Genomic DNA, 26,809 nt, shown 5'->3' with positions numbered 1-26,809 from the left:
CTGTGGAATTGTCTTCCGTTTTCCTGCTTTCCGGCTGACTACAATATGGTTGTCTTCAAGTCTAACGTAAATAAGTTCTTGATGAGCCGTTCCATATAAGTTATCAAATTTAACAAATTTTCATTACTAATGATTATTATATTGTCCAATTTCTACTGTACACTTTTAACCCTTATCCTTGAGTGGCCTCTTGGCCTTGATAATGTGTTGATACCTATGAAAAAAAAAAAAAAAAGAAAAAGTCCAATGTGAACAAGTTCTAATTGAATCGTCCCCGTAAGTAATCCAAGTTACAAAATTCCCACTGTTTACTATGCTAAAATCACAATGACTAATGTATACCTATTAACCCTTATCCTCGAGTGGCCTCTGGGTCTTGATAAGTGGTGACACTCGTGTAAAAAAAAAAAAAAAAAAAGAAGATATATATATATCAAATCATTCTACATGCAATTACATAATTATGAATATTAATTGATAAAGTAATTAATATTCATCATTTTTCCTTTGATAACCAGAAAATATCATGATGTTTTTTTCTTGTTTCTATTTCTCTTCTTGCAGAGGTCAGGCAACTATTTTTGCTTATGGTCAGACAGGTGCAGGTAAAACATTTACAATGATGGGGTCTGGAGACACACCTGGTTTGTATTTGTTGGCAGCTGAAGACATTTTCTCCATCATTGAGAGTGAACGTTATGGCAGTGGTTTCCACGTTTGGCTGAGTTACTATGAGATCTACTGTGGCCAGTTGTTTGACCTGCTCAATGGTAAAAAAAGGTGAGATAAACTTGAAATGTTCAATCACAAACTGCCAATTGTTTTGCTGTAATTAACCATACTCTAGCTAATGTCAAATACATATGGCGTTCGTATTATTTGGATTATTCAGACTTCTATTCTCATTCTGAATGTTTTTCACACAATGTTTTGGTCGATGTAACCTCTGACCTTCTTCAAGTGTATTTGTTAAATTCTGGAATCTTTCTGTCCAACTCGCAATTCTACATGGAATTTTGAATGGAATCTTTTATTTAATCCATGAGAGTAGCATCATTCCATCAGACATAACCAGGTAGAAATCCTAAGTTATTCGCAATTGTATTTTGGATATTGCCCACATTGAGGGTTGAGCCTTCAACCTCCAGAAGAGTGTAACTTACAACTGAATTTTACCAACTTTATCCACTATGCCATAGATCCTTGCCTTAACAAAGGTTGATGGTTACATCGGCTGAAATGTTGTGCAAATAACATTTAAGATGAGAACAATAGTCCAAATAATATGAATTATCAATCCTTATCTCAAAAATTCAAAAACAAAATATGACATTCTTATTGTATTTTTATATATTAATGAAAAACAAACAATTGTGTCTACCGTTTTCTAGCCACAATGATGAATATTACACCCCCTTCCCCACTCCCATGAGCATAATTGTTGCTGGTGAGACATGCTTTACAAGTCACTTTGGTTTATTAGACTCATCTTTTAATCAAAATGTAATCCACCAATGTTATTTCTTTAAGGTAATGTGAATAGACAAGGGTCAGCAACCCCCAAAGTCTCCACAGTCACTGTAGTAAAAATCAATCTTCCTGCAGAAGGTATATCACACCCAATGCAATCTTCTACCTGTATAAGAGACAAATTCATCCTCAGATGGAATACTGTTGCCAGATTTGAGGAGAAGCTACTAAGAGTACTCTTTTCTGTCTTAACACGGTTCAAAATTGGCTTTGAAATCTAGTTGGGTGAGGACCTTGTCTCCTCCCTTCCTCCTTCCTTTTTCTAAGAAAAGAGATGTTGCAAGGGTATCTCTGCTCTATTGTTATTTTAATGGCAAGAGGATTGATTGAGCTTCTATGTATGGTCCTCTTCTGTAAAACATTCACAACAAACACCCGTCTATCTAAAACAACTGTTAACAATTCTCCTTACTCTCTATCTGTGCATAAAACTAAACAAATTTCATGAACAAAGTTTCTTTCTTAGAACTATCCATTTATGGGCTAATCTCAGCTGACTATGACAGGGTTGTTTTCAAGTCTAATCTGAACAAATTCTTTTCAAGCTGTCCTCTTAAATAATCAAACCCGACTCAAATTCATTATCGATTATCACAGTGTTTTTTCAGCAGTCACCTGACACTCAGTGTGGCTTTTTGGCCATGATAAGTAATAAATAAAAGAAAAGAATATTTACCATTTTTTTTCTTTTAAATTTCTACATCTTGATTGACCAGTCTTAGTTCAATTGCAAATCTGACCAACTTCCAGTCTAAAAATGTGTCACCACAGGCAGCATCACAATTCAACAACTTCCCCTTTTCTCTATTATAGTTGCTTGTAGAGAGGTACATAATAATCGTGCAGTATACATCCTCCACTGTATAATAAAGAGCAATGTGCGTATATGTATATATATATATATATATATATATATATATATATATATATATATATATATATATAAAATAAAAGTTACAATAAGTTTACTAAGGTAATCAAAATGGTAAACTTAAAATATATTATAAATATTAAAGAGTTAATATTTACAAGTAAAATAAACTCAGCCAGATATAAAAAGCTCAATAAAACCGAAAAGGAAATAGAGCTTATAATATATATATATATATATATATATAAATATATCATCTAAATCTGACCCCCAAGATCGCCATGGGCATGAAATATGTGCCTACATTAAAGATGGCTTCTCGTGTGGCAGGATATCTCCAGAAAAGACCCTAATTTACCTTATATGTGCTTCCGGGTTGCACTTGTTTACACCACTGCATTTATATTTGCCGTCTATCGCCCCCACAACAGCGGAGTTACTATCTTTAAGAGTATATCGGAGAAAATAGACCACATCCTGTCTGCACATCCCTCCGCTAGCATTCACGTTTGCGGTGACTTCAATGTCCATAATGTGGAATGGCTGACCCACTCAAATAAGACAGATGATGAGGGGAGGTTCTGTCATAATTTTGTCATTGCGTATGACCTCAGTCAGATTGTTCGTGAGCCCACCAGTGTGCCCGATACTACCGGTCAGTATGCAGGCTTTCTAGACCTTTTTCTCTCAACTTCCCCTGAGCTATGTTCATGTTCCGTTCTATCTCCTCTAGGATCCTCCGACCACTCCGTTGCATCAGTTAAGATAAAAATGAAATGTAATAAGTCCTCAGACGTACCTCTCCACTGTACTGTATACCGATACTCTATGGCTGACTGGGATAGCTTTCATACATTCATATCTGATCTACCGCTGCATTCCATGTTTAAAAAGTATGTGTCATTTATAGTATCAGACTTGACCGAATGGTTAATTGTAGGTATAGACCGATTCATACCATCCAAAAAATTCCAACAAAAACCTAACAGCCAGCCATGGTTCTCCCCAGAATGTGCTGCTGCCATCGCGCACAGAAATCACTTTTTCCATAGCTACCAACGTAATAGATGCACTGAGACTAAAGCTGCTTTCAGGAACACCGGCAACTACTGTAAGAGTAATAAAAAATGCAAGAGAGCTATATGCTCAGTCCGTTAAATCCAAAGTAGCTGATTAGCGGCTTGGTTCCCACCAGTTTTGGTAAATAACAAATAGGATCCTGAACAGAAGTGTGCATTCTATCCCAACCCATCTGGCATCAATTAAAATGAATGGCTCTCGTCTTGGGGAGGCCTCAAGTTTTGACAAGCTTCTGGGCTTGACCTTTACTTCTGATCTTAAATGGAATACGTACATCAAATCTGTTGCCAAGGTCGATCCAGTAGATATCTCACTGCTGATGCAATTCTCTATCTATATAAGAGCCAAGTACATCCAAGGATGGAATAATGTTGCCACATCTGGGCAGGAGCTGCTAGAAAGGACTTATCCTGCCTGGATAGGGTTCAAAATAGACTTTGTGGCCTCGTGAGAGATGTCCTTTTCTCTTCGCTGCAACCTCTATTTCACAGAAGAGATGTTGCGAGTTTGTCTCTGCTTTATTGTTATTTTCATGGAAAGTGTTCGACTGAGCTTCAATCTATGATCCCCCCTTGCCAAACTTTCACAAGAAACACTCGTCTAACTGAAAACACTATCAATAATTTGACGATATATATATATATATATATATATATATATATATATATATATATATATATATTTGTCCTTAATAGGTAAAAAAATTATCGGACAAATACATTTCAAGTAATCAAGCAAATTGAGAAAACAAATCTATTTCTATTTTTTCTTTCTGCTTTCTATACCAATTTATACGTTTTTTTAATTTATTTTTGTTTCTTTTTTAATTAGATTCACTTTGTTAGGTTGCATAAAACATTATGTAATTTATGACTAAATCATATTAATACACACTAATTCTTTTCTGATCACTAAAGTTAAGTTATAATGAGCATAGTTAGTACTTAGATGGGTGACTATTTAAGAATACTGGCATAGTGGCATAACTAAACACTAACACTTCACTCAAGTATATAAATGGTTACCAAGTTAACTAATAGTAAGACTGGCGACAGACTAAGGTCATGTGACGAGGGTAGTTCTGTCCTATTTTTTATAACGCCATATAACCAGGTTCAAGCACTTTTCTACTATAGCCCGCTTTATATTTTTATAATGCAGGAAGTAACTAAACTTATTAAGAATGGGTTGCGTTAATCATTTTTATAACCACAAAGGATGTACATATATGTAAGAAGGAACATTTGCAGGAACCTAATGTGTCTACATGAAAACTGTATGAACAAGTGTAGAAAAGAAATATTCCATTTTGAAATATGTAGGTATTTAATAAGACTGTTTACAATGTGGAAAAAGCAGAAAAGTGAAAGAGGAGATGTATAAAAACAAATAACCGGAGACAATATGGGGAATATTTTCCTTCAATTTATTGATTCATGTTTCAGTAAATCTTTCACTTAATTTTTTTTTTTTTTTTACAAGGGAGTCATCACTTATCAAGGCCCGAAGGCCACTTGACGATAAGCATTACTGAATATACAGTGGTCATTGAGACAATATAGTGATTGTTGGTGAAAATTGAGTAAAATTCGATTAAGTAGACGGCTCAACAAGAACTTGTTTACATTGGACTTGAAGATGACCATGTTATAGTCAGCTGGAAAGCAGATTAGCTGAACAGTTCCACAGGTGGGCAGTTTGAGGAAAGAAGCTTTGTTTATGGAATTTGTGCTTAGATATAGACACAGATAGAGAGGAAGGGAAATTGTTGATAGTGGTTTTTTAATTTTTTTTTACATAGGAGTCACCACTTATCAAGGCCCAGAGGCCACTCAAGGATAAGGATTAAAGTGTATACAGTAGTCAATGGGACAATATCATAGTAACCGTTTGTAGTGGAAATTTGGTAAATTGGATTACTTAAGGGGACGGCTCATCAAGAACTTGTTTATGTTGGACTTGAAGACGACTATATTGTAGTCAGCTGGAAAGCAGGCAAACGGAAGAGAGTTCCGCAGGCGTGCAGTTCTAAGAAAGAAGCTTTGTTCATGGTTGTAATTAAATGAGTGCTTTTTGTGACAGTTTGTCAAAGGAGTGAGGCCATAGATTGAACCTCAGATGAACACTTGCCATGAAAATAATGATAAAGCAGAGCCAGCGTCATAACGTCTTTTCTGTGGACAAAACTTTGCAGGGAGGGGAAAAGGAAGTCACCTACTAGATTTTGAAGCCAATTTTGAACTCTATCAAGGCAGAATAGGGTGCTCTGAGAAACTTCTCCTTAGATGTGGCAACAGTACTCCATTTTAGGATGTATTTTGCTCTTATTCAGGTAGAAGATTGTATCGAGAGTGAGATATCTTCTGGAGCGGTGGAATGATGCAACCTTTTTTCCAACGATCTTGACAACCGATTTGATGTAAGTCTTCCATTTCAGTTTGTCAAAGCAGAGTGCTTCTTTGAGATAAAAACCATTCATATCAGTTGGGGCCAAATGGGGATCAGAGCATTGGTGGTGAAAGGTAGAAGGTTGGTTTTGGATGCATTAAAATTCATCAGCCACCTTTTGCCTCATTGCACCATGTGCTCAAGATCACAAGAGAGAGACTTAGAAAGATCTTGATCATTGTTGGTTTTTGAAGAGTTGCCATAGATGGTAGAGTCGTCTGATTATATATCAACAAATGAACTTAGAATGTGATTTGGGAGATCATTGATGAAGATAAGAAAGAGGGTTGGGCCAAGGATGGGTCCCTGAGGCACACCAGCATTGATACTTTTAGCTTTGGACATCTGTCCATCAATGACTGCTTGTATAAACCTATCCGAGAAAAAAGATCCAATGGTTGAGAAGACATTTCCAGATGTTCCATAGCTGGACATTTTGTGAAGTAGACGTTTATGCTAAACCCTATCAAATGCGTTTAATATATCAAGAGCTATTGCTCCAGAGAGAAAAATCCCCGTCGATAGATTCACTGATCCTATGTAAGATTACAGTCAGTACATCAGCTGTAGATCTTGCAGGACGGGACCATATTGCTTGTCACTAAGTTGTTTTTGCTGAGATGGTAAACAATTTCTCTATTTAACATGCATTCAAGCTGCTGTAAAGAAGGTGGCCTTTCTACCATGCTAAAAAGTCACTTATGCCTGAGAGTATTCTGTACCTTTACAAAGCCACCTTTTGCTCATGTATGGAGTATTGTTGCCACATTTGGGCTGGTGCATCTACTACTAGTTTTTCACTCCCAGACAAGGTTCAAAAAAGAGTCGCCAACCTAATAGGTTCCGCACTGTCAACCAAACTCCAACCTCTGTCCCATCACTGAAATATATGCACTGTACCTATTTTACATATTTAATGGAAAGTACTCTTACAGACTTCAAGCACTTGTACCCCCTCAACATAAATACCTTCAACTAACCCAACAAGCAGCAAAATTCCACCCCTACACTGTAAAAATCCCTAGATGCTGGAAAACCTTCTACTCAAATAGTTTCTTTCCTCAAACTGCTAGACTTTGGAATTCCCTCGCGGGTCCTTGCTTTCCTGACTGTACTGACATGCAGAAATTCAAGTCTAATGTTGAACAGACATCTCACTGTTCAACTCCCTCCACAATATCCCTGCAAATTTGGTCTCAGATAGTAGGCCCTTACGTCCAAGTGGCACTGTGCCTTATTTGGGGTGAAAAAGCAGGGAAAAAAAAACTTATTCAAAGAAACCTAATCCGTGTGTAATGAGATGTAAAAGACTGATCTCCAGTATTTTTAAATATTGGCCAAACTAACGAGATTTTCCAACGTGTTGCGAAGCATTTCTCCTTTAGGCATTAATTGAACGGCTTTGCAAGAATGATGCTAATTCCAGTTGCAGCTTTTTGAGTACTATGACTGGAATATTGTCAGGATAATTTGCTTTGCTGACATCAAGATTCTTTATGAGTGCAGCAATGTCACAGACATGTGGTTGCTCAGATTTTTTTAGTCTTAGGAGGAAATTGGAGAGGTAGGTGACCTTGATCACATTGTGTTGAGTTGCAAAAGTCTTAGCAAAGCCTTTAGCTTTGTCAGATGCTGACAAAATCACCTTAGGCTCATTGATGATGGTCAGAAAAGAGGATAGGGGTCTGTTCAGGACCTTGTTTATTTTGAAATTTTGGGAAAAATCAACATTCTCTCTGTTTACAGAGAATAAATATCTCAAGTGTGTCCTTTTTTCTGCATTGCAAACAGCCTTATTAAATACCTTTATGCTTATTTACCAGCAATGCTTCAAGCAAACTATCATGCTGTTTTATTCTACTTTTAGTTTATTTTTACTCATTTGTTTTGGATGTAATTAATTTGTACAGACTTTTGCTTTCTTTGGACTTTTAGCTAAGATCATCATGTTGTGTCTGTTCTTATATTACACTTTATATGTAGAAATCCTACTAGACTGAGGTAATTTTTATTTTTGTCTTAAGCCATAGTGCTCTTTTTGGGGAGCTGGATTTTCTACTCATTAAAAACCAACTTTGTGTCTAACTCTGCTCTTGTGAGAAGGTAAGTAAATGACTCCTTGGTCTTTTAGCTAGGAGCAAAGCATAGTACCTGTTCTGATAATACACTTCATCTGTATTGTTCTCAGTCAGTGATGAAGAAATCCTTCTAGACTGAGATACTTTTTATGTTCATCCCAATTAAGAATGTCCATTTTTGGGGAGTGGGATTTTTGCCACATTAAAACCTGACCAACGTCTAACTTTGTCCTTGTGGTGAGACAAGTAAACAGGAACTTTTGCTTATGTTGTTAGAAATGAGACAATGTGACTTGTCGTTCTAGTGTTGACATTTTTATTGTTGTAAATCTAATATGTCAGTGTCGAGAGAATCGGTTATTTAACAGCTTTCTTGTCAGAACTTGTACTTTGACATTTCATTTGAAATATGAAAACCTGAAAGAAAGTAAGTTTTATCAAATGAAAAAGAATAAAAAAGAAAAAAAGAAACAATTCCATAGTTTATCATTTGTTTAATACAAAACATGGATGAGTTGAATATGTACTATGATATACAATCTTCTGAAAATTTATTGAAACGTACAATCATACATAATAGGTTTATTATTGTCAACCGACTAGGGCTTCTCACACAGACCATCATCAGTGATTGATCACTGACAATAACCGGTGGTGTTCCCTGAAGTCTGGGTTACAACAAATCTCCTCAGATTTTCAGTATTCTCTGCCTCTTTTAATAACCATTGTAAATGATTTTGCATTATCACAACAGCTACTTACCATTGATTTCTCACTGGCAACGACCATTGGTCATCTGAGATTTGGGAGGAAATAAGCCTCTGCACCTTTCCAGTAGAGGTCTACCTCTTTGGTCTTTCTAGCCTCCTTGAGTTTTCACAATCATTTGTGTGCTATCAACCGAGGCTGGTGCTATCATATAGTAACTGTAAGCGGGGGGGGGGGTATTTTCTTGCAGTTTCAGTTCCTTTGGTTTTATGTAATGTTTTTATTTTATTCTTATTGCAACTTTACTGTGGCTGATTAGCATTTGTAGTTTGTGTGAGTTAGTTTCCACATTCAAGGATTTTCCTTAAGATTTCAGCTGTTTTCATCATTGCCATCTGTTGTATGGTTTTAGACTTCCTTTTGATTCCAATTTCCCTCAATTTTTTTTTCCAGTTATTTTGTTCCTAGTGCTCCTATGATTAGTATTATATTGATTTTTATATCCTTTTCGGTTTTCTGCCAAGTTCCGTATATTTGCTATTATTATTATTTATTCACTAGGAATAGTCACACAGGCCATCATCAAAGATTTCTCTTTCAGAACAACTTGTGGCATTCTCATTATTATTATTTTTTTTTTTTACACCCCTCATCCCATCTCGACTTCAAATAACTTTTTATTGTTGCTACTGCTTTGGCAGCAGGTAAAATGTTTATAGGAAAGTCCAGTCTTCTCTTTTTATCAAACGGTGTGACATATTATTGATAAGAAACTCTAGGATATTTGGCAACAGAGCAGAGAGAAGTGAACTTTATGTCTTTCCTAAGATAGAAGGAGTCTTTCTCCCAAATTCATTTCCTTTACTCCATGTTACTCAGCATTCCATTTATAGATGAAGAGCATAAGATTTCCCCTATTAAAATTATAAATTATTAAATGTAAAAATTATTAAAATTATTAAATGTAAAAATTATTAAATGTAAAAATTATTAAAATTATAAATTATTAAATGTAAAAATTATCAAATGTAAAAATTATTAAAATTATAAATTATTAAATGCAAAAATTATTAAATGTAAAAATTATTAAAATTATAAATTATTAAATGTAAAAATTATTAAAATTATAAATTATTAAATGTAAAAATTATTAAAATTATAAATTATTAAATGTAAAAATTATTAAATGTAAAAATTATTAAATGTAAAAATTATTAAAATTATAAATTATTAAATGTAAAAATTATTAAAATTATAAATTATTAAATGTAAAAATTATTAAAATTATAAATTATTAAATGTAAAAATTATTAAATGTAAAAATTATTAAATGTAAAAATTATTAAAATTATAAATTATTAAATGTAAAAATTATTCTGAAAAAAAAATAAAAATAAGAAAATAAATGACAATATTTTTTTTTAACTCAAGAAAATAAGATTTAAAATATTTTGCATCTGTTGTAAAGCTGACGTATGTCATTGGAATGATTAAAAGTTTGATTTTTTAAGCTTAAATTTTTTTGTGTGTTGTCTCATGCTATGGTTTTGTGAATAACTTCCAAATTTTCTTGTCTGTTGCCATTTCACTTGTACTGCCTACCAGAATCATGTCGTTATCAACTGATCCTCTCTTTCTTAAGCAGTCTACCATATGACTTTGGGCTATTGATGCTAATGTGGGGCACATTTTGAAGCGTTTCAGATAATTGACAATGGGCAACATGGCTATATTAATTGAGATATACATTCTCATGGAGGTCTGTAGGTTGAAACCAACAATTTCTCCATTTGAAGCACTGCAGTCAGCATCATGTCGTTTTGATGTTTCATCAATATAACTTTTAATTTATTTCTTAATTTCTAAAAGCTTTTTGTATTTATAATAATATATTTTATTCTGTTAATTTACATGGTCAGATAATTCAATAACAAGCTTTATCGTTGCTCTTGAAATAGTTTGCCTCTTCTAAGTCAGGAAAATAATTGCTCCACTCTGTCTGCTGCTAATTTCTACTCATTGAACACATTTAGCCAAACTCTCCTGACCAGCTCTTCAGCCAATCAAAATGTAACATAAACTTCAGTAATATATTTTGTTAGAAATAATGACTCTTTATTTCTGTTGTTCAGTTGTGGTTGATGTGCTAAATGTTGCAAATTTTTCATTTATCAGTAATCACATGTTATGATTTGAACAAATAGTTATATAATGGCGTGTTTATGTTAAGGCTTCAAAAAAAAAAAAAAAGAAAGCAAGCAAAATCTAATGAAATGTAGGATTTGTTTTTTGGAGTCAGTCATGAAACTCTTTGGAAACTTAATTATTTTCTTTTTGACCTCTATCATTCTATCTATCATTCTATCTATTTTTAACAAACGAGATGATAATTGTTCTGCTTAACAATAACATTTTTAACCTGATATTCACTACCTTTTTAATTTCTGGCTATTATTTTAAAAGTTGCTTTTACAATTGGTTTTATGTACAATTTTTCTTTGTGGATTATGACACATTTGTCATCAACATTGTCTTGAAATATTTTTCATTTTTAAACTAACCTAATTTTTTATCATACTTTATTTGATATTCCTAATCTGATTTGAAAAAAATATTTTTTTTTAAAACTAATCTATTTTCTCTTGATCAGTTTTACCTATTTGTCTTCAAACATGACACCATGTCAAACACGGATTCAACAAAATCACATTGTTTTCAAACTAATCCATTGATTTCATGACTGATTTTATTTTGTTTAATTTGAATGTCCAGCTGCTTGACACTTTAATGGGTAATATGGAAGGAGTGGCAACTTAATTGGCAAGTTAACTGGTTTATGAAACTCAAATATACGTTTTCCATCTTTTCACATTAATAGATGATTTTGCTGATATTTTATTTATTTATTTTTTCATCAAATCTGAGTATAAATCAAGCAGGCCATAATTCTAGTTCACCAGTTTAACATTCATGCTTTGCAATTGCATTACAGTTCTTTGTCGACCTTATATAAAATTAGATTATAGAAACATAAACTTCTTATCATTATTGATGTTTGTGAATATATTAAATTTGAACAATTTTGCATTTAATTATGTTCACTAATGCAAGAACAAAGAATTTTTATAAGGCAAAATAAAATTTCTTTTTAAATGGATCTTAAGTACAATTTATTAACCAAACATACTTTATCACTTTAATAAAAAAAAATATTGTACTGCATAAATCACGGATAGTCTTTATCATACCTATGAATCTTTATATTATGATAAAATTAAATTTGTATTAGTTTTGAGATTAGAGGATTGGACCAGAGACTAAAAAGGGGGTATAATTAATTATTAATTATACAAGTGGTCGCTAGAAAAGCGGGAAATTTGAAGGTCAGCTTAGATCATGAATAAAATGCTTTATTGTTACTTTTTGATTGGTGCCGTGTGAGTGTTGTAAAAATAAATTGTTTGACACTGCAGTGAAGTGCACGGACGATATTTTGAGTATTTATGAGTATAATATAATATTTGTCTTTGAAAAACTTTGTAAAAATTATTCCTTATAAAAATAAACCATTGTTTGACAAATTTCCCGCTTTTCTAGCGACCACCCTGTATAGTTACTGTTGCGTCGTGGAACAACAGTGAAAATAAGAACAATCAAGTCGAGGTTCAGTTAAGGAACAAGTGTATTAACAATAATGTACAAAGATAGGAAAGCGTGTATATCTGCTGGGCACTCGGCTAGCAGTTGAAGTTGCAGTCGCATCTCTTTCACCGGTGTTGGAATTACTAGCGCTATTTATAGTGCTAATCGATGTAAATTCCTCTGTTCAAGGAAGGCCGGTATAACAATTACTAAATCGAACAATTTGATCCTAAATTGAAGTAAAATAACATTTTCTCAATCGATTCAATTCTTATAAAATCTCAGATAATAATCTGGAATTGTGTTATGATGTGATGATGGTCTACCATTCTATTTGTAACTAAATGGACCCTTTTAGACACTATTTATAGAAGATATTATGACGAAATCTCAAAGCAATCTCGGAATAGTTTTGATGTAATGTATTATTCTGTACTTCTGTGGATACGCACTCTTATAAATAAATCATTATGTTGTCTTGTTATTAATTCTTCAAATTCGCAACAAAATGATCCAACTTTTAATACAATAATCTTGATAAAACATTTTCTCACATAAAATACGTTGCCAGTCTCTCTCCACTCTCTTACTATTTCCAATCTCTAATTCTTCCTTGTAAGACATTCACAGTAAAAATGCGACTTTCTATCACAATGAAAAAAAGACCTCCCTTTCCTCCTCCACATGCCTAACATCAAGTGAAATTTCCATTACAAAGGTACATGTTACCATGGGACTGTTTCCTTGCAAATTGCAACATAGTTGACTTCAAATCCAATGTCAACAAATATTTGCCATAAACCATCACATAATCACGCAGAGTTCATACCATTGATTGTTGCTCATCTTTTGGCAGACAATCTTCCACTTCATCAACCCTTATACTCGACTGGCTTTTGGCCTTGATAAGTGGTGCCTCAATAGTATAAAAAAAAGTATAAAATACTCTTATTGGAATCTTTTGAGATGAGTATATTTTTATATTTATTTATTTATTTCCAGACTTATCCTCATCATCATAGTTGTTCTTTCATAATGTTTCGGCCGACTATTTCTCTGGCCTTCGTCAGGTGGTTAACCGTGATGTGTGTGTGCGTGCATCAGCACTAATCCTGCTCGGGTTTAACCGACTTCCTTCGAAGAAGGAAGTTTCATGGGAGTATGAAATTCACAAGTGTTCCCCAGTCACATGTATACCACTGTCAGGGAAGAAAACAACGTTAGGTTTTTGCAACTCTTGCAGGGAGGTGTTGACGTCCTGCAACATACAGTGCCTGGAATTCCCAAATTGGTCACCCATTTTAGTAATGACCAGGCTTAACATTGCTTAACTTTAGTGATCTGACGGAAACTGGTGTGTCAACATGATTATGCTGTATATGCTGTTAACCACGATGGGATAGGAATATTGAGTCTCTTAACTGTATTCTCAGTAATTACTGCCTTCTATAGTTGTTGCCGTCTTACTCACCTTGGGGGCCTGTGACGCAGTGGATAGAGGTATTGAATCTCTCTGGTTTCAAGTGAGAATTGTCTGAAGATAGCGGTTTCAATCCTACCCAAAACAGGCCAGAGGATTAGTTGGTCAAAACGTGGTGAGACGAACACAACTATGGAAGGCAGTAATTACTGAAGATACAGTTAAGAGACTCAGCATTCCTATCTCGTTGCAGTTAACCATCTGACGAAGGCCAGAGAAATAGTTGGCCAAAACAACAACTATGAAGATGAGGATAACAGTCTGCAAATAAATAAATAAATATAGAAATTACTCGTTTAGTATTTTCAATTTCAAACCAAACCAAATTAGTGTTAATAAAAAAATTGTATTCTTCTAAATAATTTATTTTATAAATTCATGTTTTAAATATTATTGTAATCAATATTGATGTATGATACTATTTAATTTGCAATTGTTATTTTACGACTGTGACTTGACAAATTTGCTGCTTGACTATTCATGCAACAAATTGCAAATGAATTTCATGGTAGATGGTTAAAACTATTTTAATGAAAATTTATAACTGATTTTTTACTTCACAGAAGTCCAAAATATATTTCTTTGAATCCTGTCCGATTGTCGTTATATGCTTGTATAAATTTATATAAATTTAAAATTGTAGTCATCTCATATGAGTTATTTCAATGTTTTTAAACTTAAAGATAATCTTGTTTTATTATCATTAGGTTGCATGCTCGAGAAGATAGCAGTCATAAAGTGTGTATTTCTGGACTGACAGAAACACAAGTGTCAGATGTCAGCTCCTTAATGCAGGTAAAAGGGGCTTTTGGTATAATTGATCATTTTATAGTGGTAGCGTATTGTTCGATTAAGATCATAGGATCTTTTGTGATCTTCAAAGAAATAATTTTTTAGTTATCATCATCATCATCATCATCATCATCATCACCATAATCATCAGCATCATCATCATTCTGTTTTGGTGTTTAGGGTGTTGTGACTGTCCCGGTTTGAGGGAGGCAACACCAGGCAATATCTTAGTCTACAATAGTCCATAATATCCAGGCATGTTATAGAGTTAATGTAAGAGGTAGCACACTTTACATGGTTGAATCACCTACATTAGTGACTAATCCCCATAAAGGATTATTTTATTTATGATAAGATTAATCTAAAGAATAATAAGAAAAAGACTTTGATTTATTAGTAATATACACCTTGTGAGAAAAGAGATAAAACAAATTTAATAGGTAATCAGGCTACTTTGTATGTTTTGGTATCAAGAAAATGTGTTATACAAAGTTTTGTTAACGAAAATCTTTATAAACAAATCAGTTTACAAACAAAATGTTCATGTGTAAAATGGAGCAGTTTATGAAAAAGATTTTGGTGAATGAGCGTTAGTCACATACTGAAATTTACCAAATTATATCCTATTCACCATCCGAGCTTTGATCAATTGATATCAGTTTCACACCCTTATTACAAATTCAGTAAAATAATAAATAACAAAATGTTGATTAGTTTTGTTAGTAAATTTAAAGTTTACTTAAAAATTTGAATAAATTATTGAATTGAATGAATTTACATTCCTAAACTAAAAGAACAGCAAACATCTCGAGGAAATTTGTAAACAAAATGTATAGAATATTTTATGTTTTATGTCCAATAATTTTCTTTTTACATCTGTTTGGCATTCTGCATGCTAAATTAGAGAGTTCAGTTACACGGACTCTAAAGTTAAAGTTCATTTCGAATGTATAATAGAGAAATGAACAGACATTTTATGAAAACGTTTTATTTTTAAAATCACCTAAAATGACATTGTTTCTAGTCTATTGATTATCATTTCATAAAACATAACATTAAGTACTTTTTTATTTGAATTTTGTTTTTACAAAACAACAGTATTAACATTTTTTTGATTTAATATAAAATCTTGCTATAGTCAAGATTGTCTGCTCTTTTTGACTTCCGGTTTTTGCTGGCCATTTGGTTGGATAATTAGCCATGGTCAAGTGGACAAGAAAGACATTCTTAACATGGGGAAAAGGAACAGGGTTTCATGTTAATTGAGAGAAAGATAATCTTTAATCAGAACAGACCATATTTTGCTTGTCACCATCATTTTGTCTGCCATCTTGAGTATAATCTAATATCTTCTTGCATTAAAACGTTTTTTCAATGAATATATACAAATCAAAATGGTTTCTTGTGGTTATTTGATGTTTTGTTATTCTGAAATTTACTTGGTTTCATTAACCTCAACTTGTCAATCAGGTAATAAATGTCAATAACAATAATGCAATGAAAAAAGATATTGAAAAAAAAATGGTTACCTGTCTCTTTTAACCTGACGGTCTGAAAAAAGGGGTGTTATTTAATGCTTTCTGGTTCGAAAGTGGGTGATTATTTGATGTCAAATTTAAAACCTTTCTTTCTTCAAAACCACAATTTTCCCATGCAGAGTATTAATGCACATCTTGTGCACTGACCACTAGTCTCACCGTTTTGGACAGAGTGCAAAAAAGAATTTCTATCTTAATAGGTCCTGCACTATCTGTCAAACTCCAGCCCCTGCTACAACGTTGCACCTCTGTGTTTGTTTTACAAGTACTTCCACAAAATATGCTTCGATGAACTAAATGCACTTTCCATTTAAATACTCTAACCCACCTAACTAGCAACAAAATTTTACCTTTTCACTGCAGAAGTCCCAAGATTTCAAAAGATTTTTACTCTGAGATAACTTCTTTCCTCAAACCACTTGCTTTTGGAATTCTCTTCCTGCTCTTATTTCCCCAACCATACGAACATCCAGAAATTTAAATGTAATGTAGTTTACTTCAGTGACATTATGCCTTATTCGGGAGTGAATAAATATAAAAAAAGGAGTTTAATATATTTTTCAAGAATAATTCAAATTACAATAAAAGCACAATTTCATATTTATTTTCAAGTGAACTCAAGCTTAGTGTTAAACACTATAAATTTACCAAAACTTATTCAAATAAATATCACGGTATTCATAACTACTCTCATGCTTGGGTTCCACTGTAAATATAACCCTAACACCCTCTCTCTGTCCGAGGGCCGGGCCGCATCCGTCGCTATCCTGGTTCACGGGAGCATACTGTGATGTACTTCTGGCCGTGTTCGTTGCTCCCAACTCACAGGACCATAGATGCAACCCAGCAGGGCTACATTCTTACTTATCTAGTGGTGGATCCCTCAAGGGTGACCAGACTCTCACTGGTCACTTGAAAATATCTTTCTCCTGCTCAGGGTACGCGAAATGTGCATGGCCCTAAGTCCATGTGGCAACATTGTCGATTTCGGGCGTCACTCTGGCTTCGTGCTGGATCCAGTCTATCTCTTTCATCATCTGGCTTCATGGCATACCTGAAATAAACTGCATCTTCATTCAGGCTGGCAATCGAGAAAGAAAGGAAAAACTCTGGGACCTTTTTATATAGCGAAACAAAATAATTATTCATAAATCGTTTTACACTTGTTTATAGTCGAGTTCTTTGATGCAAGCTTCATGATGCAGGTTAAGTTACTCTAATTAAATTCCCAGCTAAGAACAAGAGCTTTTCAACTTAGCTCTTATGAGGTTTCTCCCCCCCCCTCCCCCAGGCGGGGTGAGAGCGATGTGGACGCCTCGAATGCCAATCAGTAAAAGGACCCTAACTCTAAAAAACCAATGGTTTTTATCAAAATCAGTAATTCCCCTTCCACCTTTCTGGAGTTGTTCTTTCTTTTTTCTTCCCTTTCTCTCTTTCTCTTCATTCCCTATTAATCTTATTCTTTTTCTTCTCTCATAAACTCCTTTCTCTAGCCCCTTATTTTATATTCTTTTCATTTCCTCTTTTCTTGTGAACGCCTTCTTCGTCTTTCGTGACCATATCTCTCCCTAGGTTCAATTTTATTTATTTATCTGTCCAACTTATCACTGGCTTGGTAGTTAAATACAACAGGTGAACCGAAATGACAACATCTCACAGACACCAAAGCAGACCTTTTGAACCCAAGTCATTGTACCTGTCTCACTCAATTAGTAGTTAAAATTCATTTTTTCTTTTTTACCAAATCCAACTAGAAAAACAATCTCTTGTTCCACGAATCATATTATCAGATTTTATATTTTCTTTTCATTGAAAAAGATACTATTTCTTTCTGGTGGACAGAAATCTCATAAACATCTGTTTTTCCTTGACCAAGTGTCAGCATGACCCCCCTAACCATACCTCATCCTCTCCCATCTTCTCTTCCTCTATTTGAAAAGCAAGATCATCTGGTGTCACCAGGGATCTCGTCATATAAAAACCAATATTATAAAATGTAAACAGTAAGAATAAAAGCGTAATATGCTGTTATAGGCTGGCTATAAAACAATGTAAAGTTCTTTATTCAATCTCAGGTAACGGCAGGTTTTTCTGCTATTTTGTAATACTTGCATAACATTTATTAGCAGAAAATTAAATTATTTAATTTAGTGATCCAAGTTCTTTTCATCAAAATTATATAAGCAATAGTATATATATTTGAGAATCTAATATATAAAGAAAGTCAGTTTGAGTTTTAATTTTAGACCTAAATAAACAGTTGCATTTGACAAATCAATATTTATTTCTGCCTCAATCTGTGTTCTAGAAATTCTAATTAATTTCATCGATTACATATTCAATCCAATCCAATAAATATTTCAGTAGTAGACACTTAAAAGGATTCATAATTTAGTTTCATTAGATGATGAATAGAGATTATTATCTAATGAAATAGCTCAGTTTGTTAACATTGGAGTTTCCAAATAGTGTTGTAATTCATTGGTTAAGTGTTCATTAATATAGAGATCAAATTTTTGAAAAAACTTTCTTAGTCTGATTTGTTGGATTAAAATTAATTATTCATTTCCTTTAAATTACTACACATATTAAATTTTTTTTTTTCCTTAAATTAACTTCCTAAGTATGGTGTGTTGGATTAAAGACAATTCGTTAAGAAAATGAACATGAAAATAATCAGTTATTTGTTTGCCTTAATGTTTTCATGCATTAACATGATTGCAGAATTAGATATTTTCTTCTAAACTCTCGATGAATGCAATATGAAATTAGTTAAACATTCATAATAGTTTTGATAATTTTAGATTTAAATAAATCAAACTATTTTGATGGGTCATATTTTCCATCACATGCTACCTATTTTCCACTTGATTAAAAAGAAAGAAAAAAGTAGACATATAATTCAAACATGGTAGTGTTTGAATATATGGTTAAGTGGCAGTTTTAGTCATTTAGAACTGCTTTAAAGCTCCACCGCTCACTCATTTTTTAACCAAATTTCAAACAATTGTTATAGTTTATAGATCACCTTCTCAGCTATATTGTGAAAAAAAAAAAAATTCAATTTTTGTTCAGTAAAACAAAAGTTATGATGAATTTACTGGTGTTTAAAATCATAAAAATTCATAAGGAGGTGAACAGCGTTTTTTATGACTGGTTTCTATAGCAACTACGTAGCTTCAGCAACTAGTATTGCTACTAATTCACCGTTGTCATGAAAAGAGAAGTAACATGTGAAACAGAAAGAATGAAACTGAGATAATTTGGGGCATTTATTGAAAGCAGACAAATGTCGTAAATTGTTATTACATATGTGTATGTTATGTTTATGGGGGCAAAAAATAAGACTTATTTTAAGCATTATTTTAAGTTATAATTTTTTTTATATTTTTTACTAGAATATCCTCTCCTTTTCTTTTCCATGTTTAAGCTTAACCATATTACTTTTCATGCTCACATTTTTCTATTGCAATAACATAAATGATTGATATTTTAAAACGATTAAAAATTTCAACTTTCTGTATCAGCAAATTGGTTTTGGTTGCAGCAATTATACAAAAAATGTCATGAGTTTCAACTTTGGACAACCCATATTTATTTATTTATTTTCTCTGATTTTGTCCTATTTTTGAACTGATTTGATTTAAATTCAATATTAAGAAACTTTTTCACTTTTAATTTTGTATTCTCTATATTCTAGTCTAGTTTATGATAATTAGGACCCTGTGCAACACTGGATAAACCATGATAAATCAGCACTGAAAATACCATTCTTAGTAATGTGTGTGTGTATATATATATGCTCCTATAAATTTTGTTTTTTTGTGTGTATTGATATTCATATTAAAACCCTTTTTTCTATTTAAAAAGAAAATACAACTTTGTTCTATATGGGTCATGAAATTGCATTCACTAGCAAAAGATCTAGCTAATTTGCATATTCTTTTAAGCATTCATTTTAATTCCCTATTAGTTTTTTCGGTTTTCTTATGGGATGATCATCTTTAGTTAACTATTACGTGTAATTATATTCATGCAGATATTCTACATGATTTATATTTGTGTTATATTTGTGTAAAAAGTTTATAGTAAACACAAATCTCTTTCTATATATATTTATGTATTTGTATATATATATATATATATATATATATATATATATAACTACTTCATTTACTCACATAAATTTAATATACGAAAGTATAGATTTATGCGTAAACTTTAAGTATTTACTTCAAAAGTGCTCAATACGTAGGTAGAGCTAGTTAGTAATTTATAAAATATATATGGCGACTAAGCTACACTGAATATTCTGCATTTCATCCACTGTAGGATTCGTCAGGCTTACAAATCCTACAGTGGATGAAACGCAGAATATTCAGTGTAGCTTAGTCGCCATATATATTTTATAAATTACTATATATATATATATATATATATACATACATAAATAAATATATATAGAAAGAGATTTGTGTATATATATATATATATATATATTTGTTTAAAAAATTTTGCCTATCAAACTCCTCTGCATGTTTTTGGTCTACAAACATGAAACTTAATATATAAAGTATTCAAACCTCTGCTAAACTTTATATTTGAGTTTTAGCCAGGGAAAATTGGTCAAAATTGTGAAAATTAAAAAAAATTGAATTTGCCAGATGAAGATCAGATGACGGCATTACGAATATGCATGTGTAATGTAATAGCTATTGGTTCATGTTTTAATTTTTAGCCTTGCAGCAAATATGTCTTCATAGCTCAGGAATTAACGTTAAAGGAAAAAGTAAATTGTAAGCTAAATGTTTTGGTTTCGATTCTCGGTGGTGGCGCATGTGTCATATTTTTTTTATTTTTTTATACTTTTTAAATCATTACTATATATTGAGTCAAATATAATATAATAATAAATACAAAATCTGCATTAATCAAAATATCATAATTAAATAGGACCAGGCAATGCTGGTCAACCTGCTAGTATATGTATACAGGGTGGAGCGATAAAAGTGTCTCCCTAAAGAAAACAACACTACCGCTTTATTTTAAAACTTTTATTGAAATATTAATTAAAGTAACTTGATTATGTAATAGAGCTGAAATCTATTCAATGTAGCCGCTTTCAGCCTCAATTACTGCCTCCATACTGGTCCAGAACTGGGAGCATGTCTTTTCCACAAGCGCCGGCAGGAGCTTGGGGGATGACAACAATCAGGCCGGCTTTGGTATTGTGGGAGGTCATATTCTCGACGTTAACGAAGTAGTCTAGTGGGTCGGAGTCGAGGAAGGAGGAGGGCCAGTAAGACAAGGGTACAAATCGTAACATTCCTTCCAAGCCTGGGTCTCTTTGGACTTGTGGGCTAGCTCTGAGTCTTGCTGCCATACCCAGTGTCTGCCAGCAGCTACTTGGGGATCACCACACTCTTCAGCACATCCAGGTACGCTTTGGTGTTGACTTTCAAGCCAACTTCAAAAATGTGAGGTGGCATGATGTGGCCCTTACTTGAAACCACATCAAAGACTGTTGCTGGAAACTTTGTTTTCCTCATCCTGGACACGTCCCTGTTATTCATGGCAATGCAGCGATGCATTTTGAGGATGCTGGCAATGGTCCGGTTGTCATAACTTTGATCGGTAAAGAGCATGAGTTGTACAGCGGTGCATCTCCGATCTCGTTTGTTGAACATTGTGTCACTTTCAGACATGATAGAAGACTCCTATCGATATTAGGATTTGTACACAACTGGATAATGCCTGATAGACTTTTCCTTAGGTCAATAATTAAGTCATGGTAATGCTCTGCTTATTAATAATGGCAGAAGTTCACCATCTAAATATATTTTCTCCACATCTAACTTCTCATCCATCTCCATTATCTTACAGTTTTTACTCACAAACTGGTTATCATCTCTCAACTTTCCAGTAATTCCAATGCATGACTTGTGTACATAATACTTACAGGTACCACTAAAGACTCTTTTCTCACAAACTGAACAGAAGAACTTTTTCATTGAATGAACAAGTTTTGCATAAAAATTTCCAAGTTCAACAAAGCACACCTGAAGAAGGTTGGAGTTTACATTGTTCGAAACGTTGTGAAAGTAATATCCAAGATGAAAGCAGTAGTTTGAATATTAAAAAAAAATCCAATTTATTAATCCTCATCTCAAAAATATGAAAATTTATGTTATGCTGATTGCAATTTGTTTGTCTCACGTTAAACATGCATTTTCATGAACAAAGGGGAAAAAATGTCAAAATTATAAGTTTGCTAAATTTAAGCCAGTAGCAAACATCAGCATATACAACACACACTCATCAAAAATAATATTTAAATATGAGCAAAACGTCATTGTAAATGGAGCCCGGTGGATGCACATTAGACAAAATGCCATCCAACTAAGAACATCAATGCTGGGAACAAAGCTTAAAAAAAAAGAATGTAAATCCTTTATGTAGTTGTATTATTTGAATTACTCATTTTGGATGTTATTCGCACAAGATTTTGGCCAATATATTCTCTGATCTTCTTCAACTGCATTTTGTTGAATTCAGGAATCGATATAGAACTTCAAAGCAAAAACCTTATTCAATAGAAGTCTTAAGTAATTCATAATTGTATCCTTAGTATCGTCTGTATTGAGGATTGAATCTTCAACTCCTAGAAGACTCACTTAGAACTGAATATTACTTTGCATTTTATCAAATTTGCCACGAGTCTATGTGGACGGGTTGGGTGCTAGATCAATCAAAACATTGTGAGAATAATATCCAAGATGAGGGGTGACACTGACTAAGTGGGTCACTACATGACTGAAAACCTTGATGTGCCAAGTTTGAATCTAGTTTTTTTCCACAGAAACACAAATCAAACTCACACTTGACCTCTTGGGAATGAGGTAAATAAAATAACATTCGAGATGAGAACAATAGTTGGAATAATCTGAATAACCAATAATGTGAATAACAATGTATTATGTTTGTTTAAAATTGCAAATTTTGCATTTTATTCAGTCCTCCATTTGTTCTTATTCTGTTATCCATGACCACGTAGAAGTCTTAACTAATTCTTAATTATATTCTAAGTATCATCTGTACTGAAGATTAGACCTTCAACCTCCCAAAGATTGTCACTTAAAGTTGATTAACTTAGCACTTTATCCATTGTGCCTTGGGTACAGAATCTCAAGTTCAAAACAAATATTTCTGTTTAACAAGACACACATCTGGAGAAGATTAAAGTTTATATCATTCAAAATGTTGTGCGAATAACATTTAAGATGAGAACAGTTGTCTGAACAATCCAGATTATTAATCTTCATTTCAAACATTTTATTATCTAACTCTTTTAACTTGATCTTTACTTTTAAAAGGTTTTAGATATTGGCAATGCTTCTCGCAGTAAAGGCTCCACTGGTGCCAATCCTGATTCTTCTCGCTCTCATGCAATCTTACAACTGCAGGTACGTGATTCCATGGACGAATATGTTGGTCGGTGAGTAAATTTAATTTTATACTTTTTTATTTTTTATTTTTTAGCAAAAAGTTTTGCCTTTCATGCAGCCATCATAAATGCTAACATATTATCATTCATTGGATTCTGTTTTTACTTTTGATGTAATTTGAATACAATTAATTGTTTGTTTGTTCTTTGTTTTTTCCAAAATACTAATTGTTGGAGGTAACTTAACAATATGAATGTGAAGTTAATTGTAGATATAACTTGACAGGTCATTAGGTATGATTGACAAGGCTTGATCCCAGAGTTATCTGTGGTTCACATAGGAAAGTATCTGATTTGTTAGTTTAATCATGTGACTTAAAAAGCCTATATAAAAATTTTCAGTGCTTATTCAGATTGCCACTTACAGTGATAAACAAAAATAAAATCAAACTTTTATATTGTACCTACTTGTCATGGAATGAAGATTGTATATTCTAAAAATCACAAAAAATGATCAAATAGTTTTTTTATTTATGAAAAAAAAATTTGCCGGTTTTTACCAATAAGTGATAGATGAGGCCATATTTCTCTAGAGAACATAAGGGGAGATAATCAGTGATTATTTTAAATTTCCACGTGCATTAGGGTTGTCTGCCCTTGTTCATTAATTCGTTGATTTCATTTCTTTATCCTCGTTGAAACAGAGTAAAATTTGATTGTTTTGAATAAAAAAAAACTACTTGATCAAATTACATGATTTTTGGAATTTTTCATCTGCATCCCGTGACTGGTGCGTACATCATACAGACATTTCTGTATTTTCTTTACTTTTAATTGCCGCCATAAGTGCCAATCTGAAGAAGCAGCCATTTTTTTTAAATAAATTTAAAAGATATACTTGATATGGATTGGATGAGAGTCTAAGAAGTGTCATTAATTGAAGTAAATTTCAGTAGATTTATAATCTTTTATTTAATTGAAGCACACCGGTTTTTCTCTGAAATCCACAAAGAGCTTTGTGTATTCCTGCTTCAAGCCTTAAACCTTTTATGAAAATTTCTAGGTGCTTATGCAAACAAGTTGCTGTACTGTTTTTTAAAATAGTATTTCCAAGTTAAATTCAAGTTTTACGGTATCTTTTGTTTATTAAATTGTTAGGTGAAAGTACAGAATAGTTACAAAACACCTTCCCCTCCTCACGTTAAAAATGGGTTTCTAAATAATGACATTATTTCAGCACAGTAACATAAGTACCAGTTTCTATTTTTAGTTTTTGATTTCTATCATTTTTAAGTTATCTATATATCTATAAAAGTGAGAATGTGCATAGAGACACTTCTCAACCTATATACTCAATGAATTTTGGATCTACAAACTTGAAATTTGGTATATAGAGGATTCAAACTACATACCAAATTTTAAGTCTGTAGATTAAAAATTCGTTGAGTATATAGGTTGAGAAGTGTTCTCACACACACACATTCCCACTTTTCTATAAATATGTGAGGACACTTCTCAATCTATATACACTACAAATTTTTTGTCTCTAGATTTGAAATTTGTTGCATAATCTATTCAGACATATGGAAATTTTGTAATCCATTTTCATCCGGAAAAAAGGGCTGCTAAGGGGTCAAAATTGAAAAATTGGTATGTAGGGTCGTCAGATTTTTATCTGTTTATCAATTGTTTCACAAATGCGTATGTGCGGCCAGAAAACATAATAGTTTCTTTATGATAGTTATAGGTTGGTTTGAAAACACTTTTTAAAGATTGTGTCAAACTGGTCTAATGGTTATCATACTTGACTCACTGTCTTTAGGTTTTGGTTTCGATCTCTGTTCGAGTTTTTTTTGCTTACAAGAAATGAACTGTTTAGAAAAAACATAATACTCGCATGCACATGTCTCAGTTTCTTTCCGTGTTTTTTTTAATGCATTTTTTTAAAGAAATTTAATGTTACGCTTAATACCTAAAATATTTCTGTTTATAATGAATAAGAATTCTGCATTAATTAAAATATAATATTTATGCATACTTGTCCACGTACTTTGAAGAATTTAGTTGAAGATATATATTATGGTTTTATTTTCAAAACCTCTAGAAGTTTGTAAACAAATGAATGACAGGAACTACAAATTTATCATACAGAATACAAGCTGTACCAACCTATACAGATACATCACAGAAAAAAGCCGTTGTTATGTTGAAATTAATAGTCATTCACTACCACGTAATCAGTGATATTAATAGATAGGGGGGGAATATTCTACATGGGTAACAGTCTGTTCTCCATGTCACATCGCCTAGGCTTGCATCCGACCAAACTACATCAAAACACTCTAATATTTGTTACAATTATCTGTCGATTCGTGTAAATATCATATGTGCAGAAAAATCAAGGATCATTTTGACATTGCATTGATTGAAAATTATCGGATTTATCTCCCTTTGGTATCTGAATAATCTCCCTTGAGTTATTATGACTAAAGTAATGCAAGGGAGCCAAAGTCATTTCAAAATTCGTCAGACATGATCAATAACAATGACAAGATCGAAACCTGGTAGATTTTATTACGTTTGGAACTTATATAGAAATAGTATGAATAGACATAACATTCCGATTTTTAAATAAAATCCATTTTTATTTTAATATTTAAAGCAAATATGTCAAGCTTAAAGAGTTTCCTGAAGACAATTTTTGTCGTCATAAGAATCACACGCAATTAAAGTCATTTAATAAAATTATTACAGAATATTTTTGTTACATAAAAGTAGAAATATTCAATATGCACGCAAATTATTTAGCTACATTCACAAATGCCAAACTACGAAATAGCTTAATTAAAGTAAGAATAAGAAAATTTTAAATGGCAACAAAGATTTGTGTACAACTGTAATTAGTAAATTGAAGAAAAGTTCTTAAACTTCAAAATTAAATCATTTTTTGGGTGTGTTTTATACTGAGACTTGACATCTTTTTAATTACAATATTGGTTCCCTGATTTATCGGAGAGGGGCCTATATTTTCAGTGGCATCCATGTGTCTGTGCGTCCGTTAGTTTTTTCTAAAATTTTGCCACAAATTGTATTTCATTAAATAGATGTGCACAGTAAAGAAAATTTTTTACAAAAATTCCCGTTGCGCCCCCAGGGCCTCAAAAGAGGTAAAAAATGCCCCCAAATGGCCCAAAATGA

At 32.6% G+C, this 26,809-nt stretch overlaps 1 protein-coding gene across 4 annotated transcripts in view; it reads left to right on the top strand.

Annotated features, from left to right (window-relative positions):
• The window catches only part of LOC145285817 (uncharacterized), a 90,431-nt gene that overhangs the window by 37,565 nt on the left and 26,057 nt on the right, over positions 1-26,809 (top strand). For all 4 annotated transcript variants that reach the window (XM_080134235.1, XM_080134236.1, XM_080134237.1 and 1 more), the window contains exons 4-6: positions 565-780; positions 14,545-14,632; positions 23,541-23,662. In XM_080134235.1, the coding sequence (XP_079990361.1) occupies positions 565-780; positions 14,545-14,632; positions 23,541-23,662 (426 nt within the window). The remainder of the gene's footprint in view (positions 1-564; positions 781-14,544; positions 14,633-23,540; positions 23,663-26,809) is intronic.

This window comes from Euprymna scolopes, chromosome 10, assembly GCF_053919585.1.
Source record: "Euprymna scolopes isolate OS-2025 chromosome 10, ASM5391958v1, whole genome shotgun sequence".
Lineage (NCBI taxonomy): Eukaryota > Metazoa > Mollusca > Cephalopoda > Sepiida > Sepiolidae > Euprymna > Euprymna scolopes.
Note: the sequence above shows the minus strand (reverse complement) of the source record. Positions and strands in the feature narration are given on the sequence as shown.